Consider the following 15993-nt stretch of genomic DNA (forward strand, 5'->3'; position numbering starts at 1 on the left):
CGCATTCCTTGAGTGTCAAAAACGTTTACTGTCCTCCAGTTCTGTTCCTGTCTGCTGAGGACTGAAAGAGAAGGAATTATGTATGCTGCATGATGTTTTAGTCATGGCTAATAGTTCAGCTTGGGAATTTTTTCTTCTCTTTGACTCTTCAGAGAAGAAAGAAAAATAAATTCTGAGTCCGGTAGGGGCTCTGAACCATTCCTCATAGCAGAGGACTTGCAGAAGCAAAGAACTGTAATTTAGAAGAAAGATATCTAGTTATATGGTATCGAAGAGTTGATAAGAACTAAATTTTAGATTAATTCCTATGGGCTGAGGTGATTCTTACAGGAGAGAAAGTGTTATGGCAAGGGAAATAAAAGCTGACAGTAACTTGAACTTATCTGAGCATTGTGTCCCTTAGGGATATTTTCTGGCAGCTACCACAGAGCTTCAGAACTTGTCTGATGGCACTAGGAGGAAAATTATATAGGACATATAGGATGGCTCTTTGAATCAGATCTCATGTATACAGCCTCCTTAGATCTAGACTTAATCACATATTACTACAGTATCTAAAAGTACCTGTTAAGTGCATGTGGATAATATCTAGAATTCTGTTAATTAGTTTAGTTCTGTTACTGCTTGTGTCCCACTACAAAAAACTTTTCCAAGGGTTCAGGTCCTTGCCCAGTTGACAAGTCATCTCTGCTTGATAATTTTGGGGTCGTATCCATTCAGTGTCTCACTCCATGTGAGGGTCAGTGCCAGTACTGTGGAGGTGATGGGAACAAGTATTTTGGTAAAGAGTGGACACAGATATTTTTTGATTTAAGAGAGCATAAGCTGCTGTAGAGTTTTTCCCTCAAACCTATTGGTGCACTACACACACAGGTTTTTAATATCTTTTAGTGATCCTTTTTAAGCTTGATCACAGGTTTCTCTAAAGCTCTGGTTAAGCCCTGGAAGAAGACTTCAGATGATGACTTCTTAATCCAGAAGTCAGACAAAAAATGCAGGAGTGAAAAAAAGTCTGTCAGTTTCTCCAGATTATACAAGTAGTGTGAACGTCCCTCCCGTGAGCATAAGCACTAGTTCAGCAGTAGGATGTTGAAAGGTGTATTTGTAAGAATAGCTTTAGACAGCCTTATAGGGGAGAAAATGAAGTTCCATGGGGTTAGTTCCTGTAAGTTTCTTCAGTGGGAAGTGGTGATGTCTGGTTAACAGAGAAATGATGTCAGTTCTACCTGCTCAGTAGATTCTGTTAGTTCCTAGATTTGGAAGGAACAGGCATCAACCTGTTGTGTTGCTGTTTTGGTTGTGGTGGGTTTTGGTCAGATTCTCCTGGGTGCTGTAGGGTTTCCTCTGAGATTCTTGAAGACCTATTACTCGGCACTAAAAGATTGTAATTTCTGTGGTTTGAGAACTAAGATTCCAACAAAGCTGTTGGGAGTCTTACACTTAAAGTGGGAAATGCGTTAATCTGGGTTTGAGATATCAGAGTAATCTAGCTGGTGATGCATTTTGAAGTGGTAGTTTTTACTTGGTCTTCATACATAGCCTAAGATTCTTCATCTTGAGTTAGTGTCCTGGAATAGGGTAATGAGGTGAAAAATCTTTCCCTTAGCATTGTCCAAAGAAGGAAGTTTCTATAAACATCTTGTAACTGCCACCATTTCAGTCGCTCTAAGCAGTTGTTATTTCTTTGTGTAAAAAATGAAAATATTCTTTTATGAGAACTGCAAAGCCAGACATTCAGAAGTCTGTTCACAGAACATGTTGGAGCAGGGTAGATGATTTCACCCCAGAAGAGGTATGTGCAGAGTTGGTCTATCGGTATCCTGTCTCAGAAGACATGGTTGCAAGTGATGAATCTTTAATCTGAGGGTGTAAAAAAAAAAAAAAAAAAAAAAACAAACCAAAAAACTTGGCATTTATTCAGCAGTTTTCTAGGGAAATCTTATTTTACGCCTTTGTGAATCAGGTGATTATCAAAGGTCCTTCAGTCGTCTGTGATGCTCAGAACAGGAATGATTTTGGTCTTGTTTCAGATTGGCAGTGGCAAGAGTAGATAAATTGCAGTTTAAGACCTAGAGTTCCACCTGCGCTATTCCCTTTATGAAAAAGGTCGTTCTCTATTCTGAATTGCTATGGGCATTAACAAAAGTTCTAAACCTTAAAGTCAACGTGTTTTCTTTGAAGAGAGACTCTTCAATTTGCAGGACTAATTATGCTTCATGTCTCTTGCTTCTGCATCTTGATAGGTCACAAATACAGGAAGTAATAAGATTTGAGATTGACAACAACTGTTGGGTTCATCTATTCTAGCCTTAGTGGCTACCCAAAGTTACTTACTGAAGCTTTTCGATATTTGCTGTTTGTCATTAGAACCTGCATATATATATATATGTGCGTCTATGAAATATATGCATATACACAAATGTATTGAAGTTAGCATCTGAAATAACTCCTTTAATGCTGAATGTTGTGAAAAGGTACTTACTACATAGTAGCTTACCATAAATGGATCTGCTTCAGTCCTAGCTCATAGTATTATCTTTTCTATGCCATGTTCTTAAAACTGCTTCAGGTAATAGAAGACCACCTGATGGAGTGGAAATACTTAACAAGGGATGGAAATCTTAGACATACTCCTTTAGGCACAAAGAATTTGTAAGAAGGAATGAGGATTGAGTTGTACATGAAATAACACATCATTATTATCTACTAATGTGCATTTGAGGTTGAAATCTCTATGATTTTTTTTAAAGAGTGAGAGCATTTTTATGTGCTTTAACTGATCAGTCTCTGCATTGTGACAAAAAAGGGATGCTCAGGTATGTAAGGTGTGATCTGCTAGTGAGGACAGTCTCTCAGAAGAAAATATTCAGTGCAAATATGTTATCTTCTGGCTTCTTTAATATGTTGATTTCTGGATTGGGTAGGGCCACCTCTATACAGCCTTGACTGGTACAGTTCACAGTAGTTCACATAATAGCCTTGGCTTCCATACCTGCTTTTCAGCTTCAGCACAAACCAGAAACTCTGCAGCCTGTATAATTGAACAAGACTGTTTATTCAGATGTTTTTATGAACTAATTGCAGGTGCAGAATGAGGCAATCCAGGAACCTAGGCATGCAGTGGCATGAGCTATCCTGCCTCGGTTCTCAAATCTGCTTCAATCAAGACTCAAAACACAACTTCATTGGTGGTTTAAACTAAACTGCCTGAGTTTCCCGTAAGTGGATTAGGGAAGGCTTATGATTTCTTTTGCTGGCACAAAGGTGCAGGTTGCAACAACTGACAAGAAGAGTAACCAACAGTTTGTAGCAGCAGTGTCTTCATGTTAGAATCATAAAATCATTTCAGTTGGAAGAGGCCCTCAGGATCATCAAGTCCAATCATAACCTAATTCTAGCACTAAACCCACGTCCCTAAGAACCTCATCTAAACACCTTTTAAACACCTCCAGAGATGGTGACTCCACCACTTCCCTGAGCAGCCTGTTCCAATGCCTGACAACCCTTTCCCTGAAGAATTTTTTCCTGATATCCAATCTAAACCTCCCCTGGTGCAAATTGAGGACATTTCTTCTTGTCCTATCACTTGCTACTTGTGAGAAGAGACCAACACCCTCCATGCTACAGCCTCCTTTTAGGTAGTTGTAGACAGTGTTAAGGTCTCCCCTCAGCTTTCTTTTCTCCAGGCTAAACAGCCCCAGTTCCCTCAGTTGGTTCTCATCAGACTTCTGCTTCAGGCTCCTTACCAGCTTCTTTGACTCCTCTGCATTCTCTCTAGTACCTCAATGTCCTTCTTATGATGAGGTGCCCAAAACTGAACACAGGATTCAAGGTGGGGCCTCACCAGCACTGAGTACAGTGGCAAAATGACTACTCTAGTCCTGCTGGCCACACTATTTCTGATACAAACCAGGATGCTGTTGGCTGTTTTGGCCACCTGGGCACACTGCTGGCTCATATTCAGCCACTGTCAATTGATACCCTCAGCTCCCTCTCTGTCAGGCAGCTTTCCACCCACTCTTCCCCAAGCCTGTAGTGCTGCCTGGGGTTGTTTGGTGTCACTCCATGCAGGATGCATAGTCAAATGTAGTTGTCTTAGCACCAGATTAAACTGAATTATTGCAGCTTGATTGTGTATTCTTAATTCCTGCTATGTGAATTTACAGAATCATAGAATTATTTAGGTTGCAAAAGACCCTTAAGATCATCAAGTCTGACTGTAGGTGGACTCAAATTTAGCGTTAGGAGCAATTGTGTGTGTTTAGTTACTTGTATATTCCATTTCTGTGTTGCTTCTCAATTTCTTTTGTGCATATGTCTAGCATGTCATTATGTGGGAGGTGGCATTGTTGCAGGAACAATGTGTCCTGCCCCTGGAAAACCTGTAGTGAAGTAATCTTTGCTTTTCTAGTAAAATTAACATTTTCATGTTCTGATTTCTTGACCGCTGAAATAACCTTGGTCTCTATTCAGCTGTCTTTGGACTAAGTCCTTTGTAAAGTCCTCTGCTACTTTGTAGTATAGCTCTGAGCTTGGCTGCAATGTGTTTCTTCGTGGATTCTCTGTCCTAGGCCCACAGTGGTCTCTACTTTAGGATAGGGTTCACTTGCAAATACGACATTTAGAGAGGCTTCTGGAGTTCTGAGCCTAGTAGCTGTTGGGTACTGCAGCAGTGCATTCAGAACAAGACACTCAGTTACTTCAGTCAACAGGAAGTATTTCTGGATCAGCTTTTGTTTGACCATATAAATTACTGAAGAAATTATGTCTTTCCAAAATGCTTTTATGTCCCCAATCTGTTTTCATTGATTATGCTTTCCTGTTAGAGTAACATTATGATTGGAGAATCTTGAAGGACCAAAATGTGTTGTTAAGTAGTAAAGTCAAGGCTGGTTTTTTTCCCCCCTGCATGGCAAACTTTAACATGTTTCACAGAATCACAGAATGTTAGGGATTGGAAGGGACCTTGAAAGATCATTTAGTCCAATCCCCTTGCTGGAGCAGGAACATCTAGATCATGTTTGTCTGTAATTACTTGCTGGACAAAATAGTTCAGCAAGTGAAGGGTTCCTCTGAAGTCAAATTCAGCCTCATTAGATTCAGTCCTCCAAAGGATAGATTCTGTCCTTTAGTCATTGATTTTCAAAGCAGGTTTTTCATTAAAGCCTGTTCATAGGCCCTGATCTGATTTTCAAGCTTAAAATAAACATGTTCAGTGCTTTATTCCATTGCAGTGTTCTCACAGCATTTCAAACGTCATTCTGAAGGAGGAAACATTTTACTGTAAGCAGCTTTCTACCCACTCAAGATATAGTCTGTATTTCAGACAGGCACTTTCAAGGAAGTTTTCTTTGTGTTTCTTAAATTGTGTGGAGACAGTGAACCTTTGGTGTCTGGTGCCAAATATATCTATAAAAATGCCAAGTGTTTCTTCTTGCCTAGTACTAGCAAGATCTCTCTAGGTGTCAAATGGGAGACCAATACTTGTACATTGTCACCAATATACAGAAGCTTTAGTGTGTTCTTAACAACCACAGTTCCTTGCACATGGCACTGGATTTTAAGGAGTTCTGCTGTAAGTGTCACTCAGAGTGACATTTAGAGAGGGGCAGTCAAGAAGCGCAAGCAACTTGATCAGAAAGTAATGCTGTACCAACTCCTGGAATCCTCTGTAATAGATTCTGACCAACCGGTTTATCCTGTGGAAATAAATAGTCTGTATGAGCTCGTTTATTAATCTGTAGTTTTGATATGGTTAAGTGGGAGTTGATGTAAGTATACCTGGCCCTATGAAGATAATGTGGTTGCACAAGTGGAATTTTAAGCTGAATTTGGCCTGCAGAAACACTACTGGTAAGTGAGACATGCTTTAAGCTTGGTAGGTTCCCTCTTAAAAGACAGCTGTAAGAGCTTGAAGCTCATCTCTGTTCTTTGTTTCTTTCAGGCACTGGAACATCGGTATTTTAAAAGTGGTAATCTGAATGCATTATGTGAAGTGTCATTCTTAAGGTTAGCTTCTTTTATTGAGATAGGCACACTTAGTTGTTCCTGATATGAGTAGGATGGGCTAACCAGTTTAAACAGAGTTAAGCTGTATTGTTAAGGCTTCTGAGCTTTTAGTATTAATAATTTTCTGGTAACTGATATGAAAATAAGATGATCTGATGACTGTCACATTATTTCAGGAAACGACGTTGGCAGAAGTTCTTACGGTGCCATGCAAGTGAAACAAGTTTTTGATTATGCCTACATTGTTCTTAGCCATGCAGTATCACCACTTGCAAGATCATACCCAAATAGAGATTCTGAGAGGTAATTAGTCTACTTTTTGAATATCCATTTGTCTGTGTAATCAATTAGGAATGTCTGAGTCTAAGTCAATAACAGGAATGTTGTTATTTATTGTTTAACTGTGGCTGTATTGAAATCTGCCCAGAAATTTAGGCTGCCCACTGGTATGAGTGTAATGCCTCAATGTGCAGTGTTGAAATGAAGACAGCATGACAAAACACAGGATGTATCCAATGTGAGGTTCTCTTAGTGCAGAAGGGAGCCAGAAGATAATTGGTCTTTCCTCAAACATTCTGCTTGAAGTGTTTCAGAGGAAGGTCTGCTGGTTTATTGCTTGGTATGATGTATGTCTGCACTATGGCAGAAAGAAATGTGTGTGATGAAATTGCTTGTGTAGACACAAAACCAGGCAACAAGGCTAGAAATTTCCCTAGTTCTTTAATACATGCTCTCCACATAAGCTGTTTGTGAAGGTTTGATATGTAATTAAGCTATTAAAAGAATCACTTAGGTATGGCTGTAATGTCAGAACTACCTTTAAAATTAGCATGTTTCTAGACATGCCATTTTTAATACAGTTCTTAATGTCCTTCATAAAAAAACTGTACGAGTACTTTCTCAGCTCTCACCTTTGCAAGTTTTCTGTTTTTTGGAAGGGAGAGGAGAAAGAAAATGAAGACATATCAGCCATGTTGCATTTTCATTCATATATCTGCTCTGGCATCTGTTATTCTAACCCTCACTAGAAATTTGGGCTAGATCAGTGACATTTCCTCCCTGAGACTTCCCTAGAATCCCAGAGGCTTTGACCTCCCCGGGGGATGACTGTATGTAACAATTGACATAAACTATGTAGGTGCAATCCCAAACTCTAGTTAAGCTGTTAACTTCCAGCATTGATGTCATTGGAAGGTGAAATAGTTTTCCTATAGTAAATTTATTGCAAAGTAGATGCGGTCTTTCATTTGTGGATTTAAAACTGACTGTATTTTAATAGCGCCTGTGAATCTCTAGGTTTTCTGTGGTATTTAATGCACAAAGGTTGAGACTGCGCTTGTGCTTGTAATGGAGGGATAGGAAGAGTGGTAGTGTTTCAAACTGACATTGAGACTGCTGTTTTAAGATGGATTAAAGATGTATCTGTTAAATGCATACTGGCTGACAATTCTTGTTGCTGAGAAAAACTTCATTCTTATATAAGAACAGATAGAACAACTTATGGATTCCTGAAGTTTTCCTTCTATCTTGGGTCCTGGCCTTCATTAACTTCTCTGTAGTTCTCCAAAGGATATAGTCATTCTCTCGTGAGGTACCTGTATTCATTACAGACATCAAAAAGTATATTTGTAAATGCAGTTAATGGAAGCCTCAGGTGTCATCAGTATGTGCACTTCACATGTACAGTTCTTACTGTATTTGGGAAAGTGTTTTAATTTTGTTGCAACTTCAAACTTGGGGAGAAGGCCCAGCAGCAGTGTTCAGGTGTCACACATCTGACCTGTCTGCTGGTTCTGTTTTGTCTGTGCCAGTGATGTTTAAATCTCAGAATTCACCATGCCAGTGGCTTGCCATTCTGTCAAAGGTGTCACGAGAGGAACAGCATTCAGCAAAGTCTTGTATGCAGGTAGTTCCCCCGGCACCAGGCTTGTCAATGTCAAAAGACCTGTAGGTAGATGATGAATGGTTTGGTAACAAGTTTGTTGCAGAAGCTCAAGAGCAGTCCATGCTCAGTCTCATTTTTAGTTAAACCTGATGTACTTGAGCAGTCCAGGTGTATTTTAGATCCTTTTTCCACCTGTTAGGCAGAACGGTTTGGGCTGTGTATACAGACTTTTCAAGTGGTCTGACTTCTAAAGCCTTGTTCATCCAGGAGCCCTTTGTCCTGATCTTTTTTTTTCTTTTTGCTAGGCTTGTTAGTGGTAGGTTAAACTAAACAATAAGGTCCCTCTAAGAACAGTGAATAACTATATGACATTCTCCTAGAAGGATCAACAGAGACTAAATGAAGAGTATTTGAAAGGGAAGTAACTTGCAGGAGGCTCAACTCCCCAGGCTGACTTGAGTTAATTCAGTTTTGTCATAATTGGGGATAGCTTTCCAGAAGTGGAACTGTTTGTTCTTGAACTACATGGTGGGTTTGAATTCGTATCAGTTCTTTCCAGGGAAAATTTTTGTTTACAGAGTCCTATTTTGTACGTGACAATCTCAGTAGATTTCAAATCTTTCTGGGTGATCATCGTTACTGCTCTTTTTCAGGATCAGTCCAATTCAAAGGAACACAAGCCTAAGTTAATTTAAGGCTTTCTACCCAAGCTGCTGCTTCTCATATTCCCAGTGTGGCGGGAAAAAAAAGTCAGATTTTGGTCCTTCAGTATAGGTCTTTTTCTTGTTCATGTTCTGTAGTAACAAGTCCTACAGAACAATGAGTAGATTCAAATCACTCTTACCAGCATCTTCATTCAAGCTTCCAAATACAATGTCTGGAGTATACTGGGAGCTGAAAGCTATCTTCTGCCTGAGTGGGAGCAGTAATCAGTCCTCAAGGTAATTCTTACAGCTGCAGAAATTACCTTAACACTGTTTTGTCCCCAGTCTTTCTCACCCAGACTTTTTGAAGAACTGAAAGCTCAGGAGAGGTTGAAAGACAGTACAGTAGATTTTGTTAGGAAAACCCTTCCTCCAAAGAATGTTTGTTCTAATAGAAGAATGAGACTGATACGTTTTGAATCTGTGCAAGGTGTATGCAAGGTCAGGTTTGGTGGTGTGAGTTCAGCCAAGGTGACTGAAAATCACAATTGATTTCTTAATATTTGGGCCCGCGGGGACATGAGTCTAGCTGTAAAATATAGTTATGGACAGAATAGCTTCTCCTTAAGGGTCAGTGTCAGTATGTGCTTTGAACAGCTTTAGTATGGTGTTAGGCCATAGCCTGCCTCTAGCAAAATGCATGTCACTTTAAGTGAACTAACTAAAGAAGTCTGTAAGGAGTGATATTTTCATAGAATCGTTTTGGTTAGAAAAGACCTTTAAGATCGACTCCAGCCATTAATCTAACACTGCCAAGTCTACCACTAAACCATATCCCTAAACAACACATCTGCGTGTCTTTTAAACACCTCCTGGGGTGGAGCATGAGTGAAGTATGGCAAATAAATAGGATATTATTTTAAAAAAGGCCGTTCTAGCATTTGACCAAGCTGATCGTACTCTTCACTGATATACCCTGGTCTTGAAATGCAAGAATCATAGAATCATTTAGTTTGGAAAATACCTCTAAGATTGAGTCCCACTGTTATAACCCTTTCTGTGAAGAAAGTTTTCCAGATATCCAGTATAAACCCCCCCTGGCACAACTTGAGGCTGTTTCCTCTGGTCCTATCACTTGCTACTTGTGAGAAGAGACCAACACCCTCCATGCTACAGCCTCCTTTCAGGTAGTTGTAGACAGTGATAAGGTCTCCCCTCAGCCTCCTTTTCTCCAGGCTAAACAGCCCCAGTTCCTTCAGTGGCTCCTTGTAGAACTTGTTCTCTAGACCTTTCACCAGCTTTGTTGCTCTTCATTGGACACAAGGTTTCAAGCTGGAACCTTAGCAGATGTCTGACAACAAGCTCTTGCTTGTTGATTCATGTTCTTTGAAGCAGTGGATTATCTGTTACTACCTTGTCCATGATCTCTATATTAAGGGGCAGTTTCACATTATACCCTGTCTAGCCTAACTATCTAGGGGCTATTGCCTATCAGCTGCCCCTTTATTTTTTTTTTACCTTCTCAGTCTATATGTTCCTGACTCTTGCCTTGGATTAGACCTAGCAATCCTGAGGTCAGAAGGTGAGTCAGATGGACTGTCTGGTCTGACTGAAAACAAATACATCAACGCTTCTGTCATGTCAAGAAGTTGATCCAGCTTGTGGCTGTGTGAGAGTTCATGTTTCAGGGAAGACAGTGAGAGTGGTATTGTACCATTTGACAACAGTAAGTTATGCTGATCTGGATGTGACAAAGATGCAACCTTGAGTTGATACGTTTGTCTGTAGATCAGGATGTTGGCACACATGTTGGCCTGTCGCATGGTTCAGATACAAATATGTGCTCAGATGGCATCTCTAAACAGCAATGTAGCCACATTTGAGAGGCAGACAAGGTCATATGAGATGAAGAATAGAAGACTAGTTCTGTTGTGATGTACCTATCTGGTATAACTAAACTTTTGAAACCTTTCTTTGGTTCTTAGAGTTGCAGGTTGGTAACAGATTCCTCCTGATTGGTGCCAGACATGTGGTGCAGGTGGATGAGGAAAAGAGAGTCTCATGCCAACAGGCCAGAGTTCAGAGTTTGAGGAAACCTTGGCAGGGCCAAGGCCATATAATCCAGGCCATATATAAAGTGATTTTTCCGTCTCTCTGGTGGAAAGATGTTTGGTGTCTTCCTAGTGTACAGTTCAACTGATCTAATTGCTGGCAGGTCTGTATGTTAGATTTGGGTTGCCCCTGGTTGGCCAAGGTAGTCCTGGGAGTTCTGGGATCTGTCAAAGGGAATGTTAAATTTACCTGCTAGATCTGCTGACACAGAAAAAAGGTGTGCTGTCTGAACCAGTCTTTACTTCACATCTCAAATGGTGGATGGCTGTCACTAGAATGCATGAGGTATCAGCAATATCAACTTTTCTTACACAGCATATTTGTCTGGATAAAGGGTTTTGATTTTTTTTTTTCTTTTATCCTCATGCTCAAGCAGATCCTTCTCAGGTGTTCCTCAGTTTGCTTTTAGATTATATTGCCCTTTTAATACCAGGGGGATATTTTGTAAGTTCACTTAAGGCCTACTGAACAGTTATTGACTATTCTTTCACACACTTGATGTTTATTTCCTGTTCTCATACTCACTTGTTCATGTGGAGCTTGGCTGGAGCTTTAAGTATTTGGTTTTACTGCATCTTATGTCAGCAATCTGAGCCTTTTAAGAGTGATCTTAAGATTTATTTACACCAGAGTTGTGCTATAATAACAGCTAAAAAGTGTCTCTGAACTTGAAGGCTTGCAGGGTGTAAAAAGAGGAGCTTCTAAGTTCTTACCATAAAATAAACTAAGTATGTAAATAGATTATTCCTGGTTTTACTGTACGATAAGAGAAAAACCTTAAAGGGACATCTTTCATAGGAAAGCTAATTTTATTAACCAGTTAACTGTGTTATTTCCATGTCTTCCAAACAAGTATCTTTGAGGAACTGTGGGAGTGTCTCGTATCTGTAGAAATTCTGGCCTTAGCCAGAAAAAAGAAAATCGGAAGTGTGGAATTTCCTCATACTAAGGGTGGGGCAGATTAATAAATTTTAATGTTCCTGAGCCTTTTCAGTGTTGTAAACTGATATAAGCACAATTTTTAAAATGTTTATTTTTGAAAAATTGATCTCTGACTCTGTGGATGTGCTGTAGTCCCATACATATGAAAAGGTGCTTTTGAGAGAAGTTTCTAGTTTGATCACACTTGCTTCCTCTTTGCTGCTTCATCAAGTATATGGCAGCATAAGCTTAATCACCTTTCAGTTTCTGATGTCTCGAACGTTTTTAATTTTGGTGTATGAGCGGCATAGCATGGATCTGCCTTTTGACTCCTGACCAGATAACTTACTGAATTTCTTTTTTTTTTCCTGCATTTCTACCAAAAATGAGAGTTTGGGCTTTTGATCTCTGTTCTCTGTGGAAGGAGATGGTAAGAGGTTGCCAGGTTCTGTATGCGTAGCTCTGCAATAATTGTTGGTGTAGCAGTAGTTTCACCCTTTACATTTATTTGCTAGCAGGCATTTTTGTTGTATCAGTGACCCAGGCTGATAAAAATACCATTCTATAGAATTCATTTTCCTTCTGGTATATAAATGCGTGACTTGATTTGCTTCTGGGAAAGTACTCTAAGAAGCTTCAGACTGTCTTGCCACCTCTTCTGTAAGAGCTTGTGTTACTCAGTCCGTGTTCACTTGCTGGTTCTAAGAACGCAGGCGTAGTTGTGAAATGTGTAGGTTATCTTGGAGTAAAAGCTTAAATTGTTCTGAGGGCATCTCAGATGAAACTCTTTAGCAGCAAGGTGTCCTCCTCTGTCCTAGTGCTGAGGAGACCCAACCCGTGTGTATGAGTCCCACACTGGTGCTACTGTCTTGGAAGTTGCAGCTTCAGGGCCACAGCTGCTGCTCTGCAGTATCGGCCACCCCTGTCTTCATTCTGTCTCCTCTGGCTTAACTTCCTTTTTGAGATTGAGAAACTAGAACTGCATTGAATATCTAAAATGCCTTTATGTCATGAGAGTGTACATTGACAAAATACTATCCTCTGCTTTATTTTTTCCTTTCTTAGTGTGCTCTACTGAATTATTGAACTGTGGTTTCCAAAGAATTACCTATTATAACCCATATCTTTAGTTGCTGAGTGTACCAATCATGCCTTTAATTCTGCACATAAAATTCAAGATTGTTTTCCAACATGCGTAATTTTATCTACATTACATAAATAAAATAGTGTAAGACATTAATTCTGTCCATGAGGCCCTTCTGCAGCTATTGGACTTATTACTTAGATTACATTATTTGGTTCAATGTTTGCTTAAAATGCCGGACTGCCTTTTTCAGTACTAACACACGTATTTACAGTATTAACTGACATGTCTTTAAAGTTGGAAGACATGATATTTGGTCTTGCATGAAACAGTAATTCCTAAGCCAGTAGGAAAATTATTGCTCCTTTTGAAAGTGTTACTATGAAATGACCTAATAAAGGTATTCTAAATACATTTCAACTATGTATGTCCTACCTCCTCATTATAAATCTAAACCAGAAGAACATTCTGGTTCAGGTACCATGTACCTTTATGATGTGAAATACAAAGTAAGCTTTGTTGTAACTGTTAAAGATTTTCAAAACTAAAATAACATTATCTTCTCCCAGATGGTAACTTTTCACAGCCCATTTTTGTACAGTAGTCAGTCCTTTATCTTGAGCATGGAGTTTATAGTTAGTGTTTCAGCCACTAGTCCCTGATGAAAGGAAAGCTTGAAAGTTTAGCTCTCAAACAAAGAAGAAGCTCAAGAAGAAGCACAGCTCAAATAGCTGAATATTGAGAAGGCATGTTGGAAAAATATTGCTTTGTGTTTGTTGATAACTGGGTACTGTTCAGCAGGACCAGGTAGGCTTTTTCTCTGAACCAGTTGCTGTTACGGATTTTCTTAAACTCTAAGTTATTCTGGTTTTGGAGCCAGTCTGTTTATTTTTTCCACTACCTCACGATCCATGGTACTTCCTTTATAGTTGTGGGGATCTTATACCTTTTAAGTTGTATTATAAATTTGCAAGCGAGGATTAGTGAAGGTCTCTGTCTTCAGCATGAAAGTCAGCTGAGGGGCTGGGATGTTAATGTCTTCAGTGCATTCTAATCCAGATTCTTTGGAAAAAAATATTTTCTGTGTAGAGAAATGCAAGAACCTGTGAACTGCTTTTATCAAGTACACTGATAACTGCATGTACAGTCTTGATACATAAGACACACTCCATTTAGAAATATAGAGTAAAAAATCTTACTGTTTGTCAGTGTTTGCATGTTAGTGTGGCAGAAGATAAGTAATACACTAATGTTAAAATTGTGATGCTTCAGTGGATTAAATGATGTGCGAAGGAAATGAAAGTTCAAAAGGATTCTTTGGGTAGGGATATTTTGAACTGACTTTTAGCATAATTTGATTGCTTATTGAAATGCTTGCAAATATGTAACCAACAATCTTTGTTTAATACTTAATTGAAAAATTTTTTTAGCACATTAGGTAGAATCATCAAAGTGACCCAAGAAGTGATTGACTACAGGGCCTGGATTAAAAAGAAGTGGGGGAGCAAAATTAATTTATCACCTGAGCTTGGTAGGTATAGCAGGAATCTTTGAAAACAGCTTAATTTTTTTTTTTTTCTTGAATTTGATGTCATTCAAAATACTCATACCTTGAAATTATTCGTTGTCAGATATGTAGGAAAAAAAGTGGAATTTGTAACTTTCTAACCCAAGATTAGTTTTCTCTGAGCCTGTTTTTCAATTAGCTTGTTAAACTGCAGCTCTTCTTAGACTTCAAGACCCACGGGTTTGTATTCTGTGCTCTCAAATGATACTTATGTTTTCTGTTAACAGATAATAGGTTGAAAATAAGAGACCAGATAGCTCCGTGCAATGGGGAACAGCAGCAGAACAGAGACTCTGAAACATCATACAACCAACAATTGGCTTTGTCATTGGCTAGTACACAACAGTTATCCTCTGGCTCATCCACCTCTTCGGTATCATCACTCTCCGGCAGTGACATTGTAAGCTTTTTCTTTTAATGGGTTAAGCTAATAAGAAGCAGAGTTTATCATACACTTCAGAACCTCAACTGATACAAAAGTTAATGTGATAGTATTCCTAAGCTGCTACAGCAAATTAATAACCTCCCTGCTCAGTAAAGTTACTGAAATCAAATATTTTTTTGTGAAATTAAATCGGTCTTAATTCCATTCTAAATCTTTGATACTCTTTGTGGTAGTAGTTAAATGTAAGAAAACATAAAAACCCAAGTTATCAGTAGCTAATTAAGTAGCTTCTCATCAAGCAAGATCTCCCATTGTCAAATTCTGGTCCATTTTCCCCACACCTCAGATTAAACATGAGCATCATATAGTGCTGTGAAGGTAAATAATATTCCTTACTGTTTTCAACCAGGCAGTCAGTTCATTTTTAATGGTAATGGGGCCCTCATATGTTAAGTCTTGCTGTGTTAGCTTTTGTTTTGAAAGTTCAGTTCAAAACTAAATGCTGGGCTTTATTGTAACTTTCTGGAAGAGACAGCTGCAGTCTCTTTAGATATGTTTCAAGACTCTTAAGATTGTATAAGGTGTTTTTGTTTCAATATGGAGTTAAATCAACATAGAATTGGGCAGGGCAGATTATGAAGCACAAAATTGTATTGCATGGCACGAAGTGCTCTTTGTAAATCTATTGAAGCATTCTATGCTAGATTGAGGTATTGACTGGAACAAGATGTAATATCCAGTTAACTATGATAGTGAATAATTGGATGATGCCAACAGACACACAAGTACCTGTTTCTTGACTGCTTTGAAAAGCTAGTCAAATGCGGAATTAAAAGTTGGGAATTGTATTCAATAAAAAATTAGCAACTTTTGAGGGAAAAAGGCATTATTTATATGTTCTGGTTACTTTCTGTAATTCCTTTACACTACTGAATTTTCTGTGTTTAATTGTCTTGACTGCACCTCCAGTAAATTTGGTAAATGCTTTAGTTGCACCATCTGGCTAATGAAAAAAGAAGAGCATGATGCTTGCCAGTGATACCACTAGCCATGCTCCTGGTTTGAGTATGTCAGTGAGCAAGATGGCTGTAATAAGTTTAATGAGAAAATGCAGTGTTTGCTTAATATTCTTCACTCTCAATGTAATGAGTGGTAAGTGGTTATGATACCACCTTAGTTCCTTTTTGCCTGACATTGATGATGAAACCTCATTTCTGATGCCAGAAAAATAAATGGAAAGTGAAAAGGAATCTCTCAACAAGACAGAACTGCAATCAGTTTGGGCATCCACAAAGTAAATGTAAATGCTGCCCTTTTTAACAAAATAAAAAGCCTTATGCCCGTGTGCTTGTGACAAACCCTAGTTTAAGGCCTGGTCATTTATTG

General features: G+C 38.9%; 1 protein-coding gene across 4 annotated transcripts in view; it reads left to right on the top strand.

Moving 5' to 3' along the window:
• Nucleotides 1-15993, top strand: part of TENT4A (terminal nucleotidyltransferase 4A) — a 60210-nt gene that overhangs the window by 20037 nt on the left and 24180 nt on the right. For all 4 annotated transcript variants that reach the window (XM_065832150.2, XM_065832151.2, XM_071804442.1 and 1 more), the window contains exons 8-10: nt 6186-6312; nt 14086-14186; nt 14450-14622. In XM_065832150.2, coding sequence (XP_065688222.1) covers nt 6186-6312; nt 14086-14186; nt 14450-14622 — 401 coding nt within the window. The remainder of the gene's footprint in view (nt 1-6185; nt 6313-14085; nt 14187-14449; nt 14623-15993) is intronic.

The sequence above is a fragment of the Patagioenas fasciata genome, chromosome 2, assembly GCF_037038585.1.
Source record: "Patagioenas fasciata isolate bPatFas1 chromosome 2, bPatFas1.hap1, whole genome shotgun sequence".
NCBI lineage: Eukaryota > Metazoa > Chordata > Aves > Columbiformes > Columbidae > Patagioenas > Patagioenas fasciata.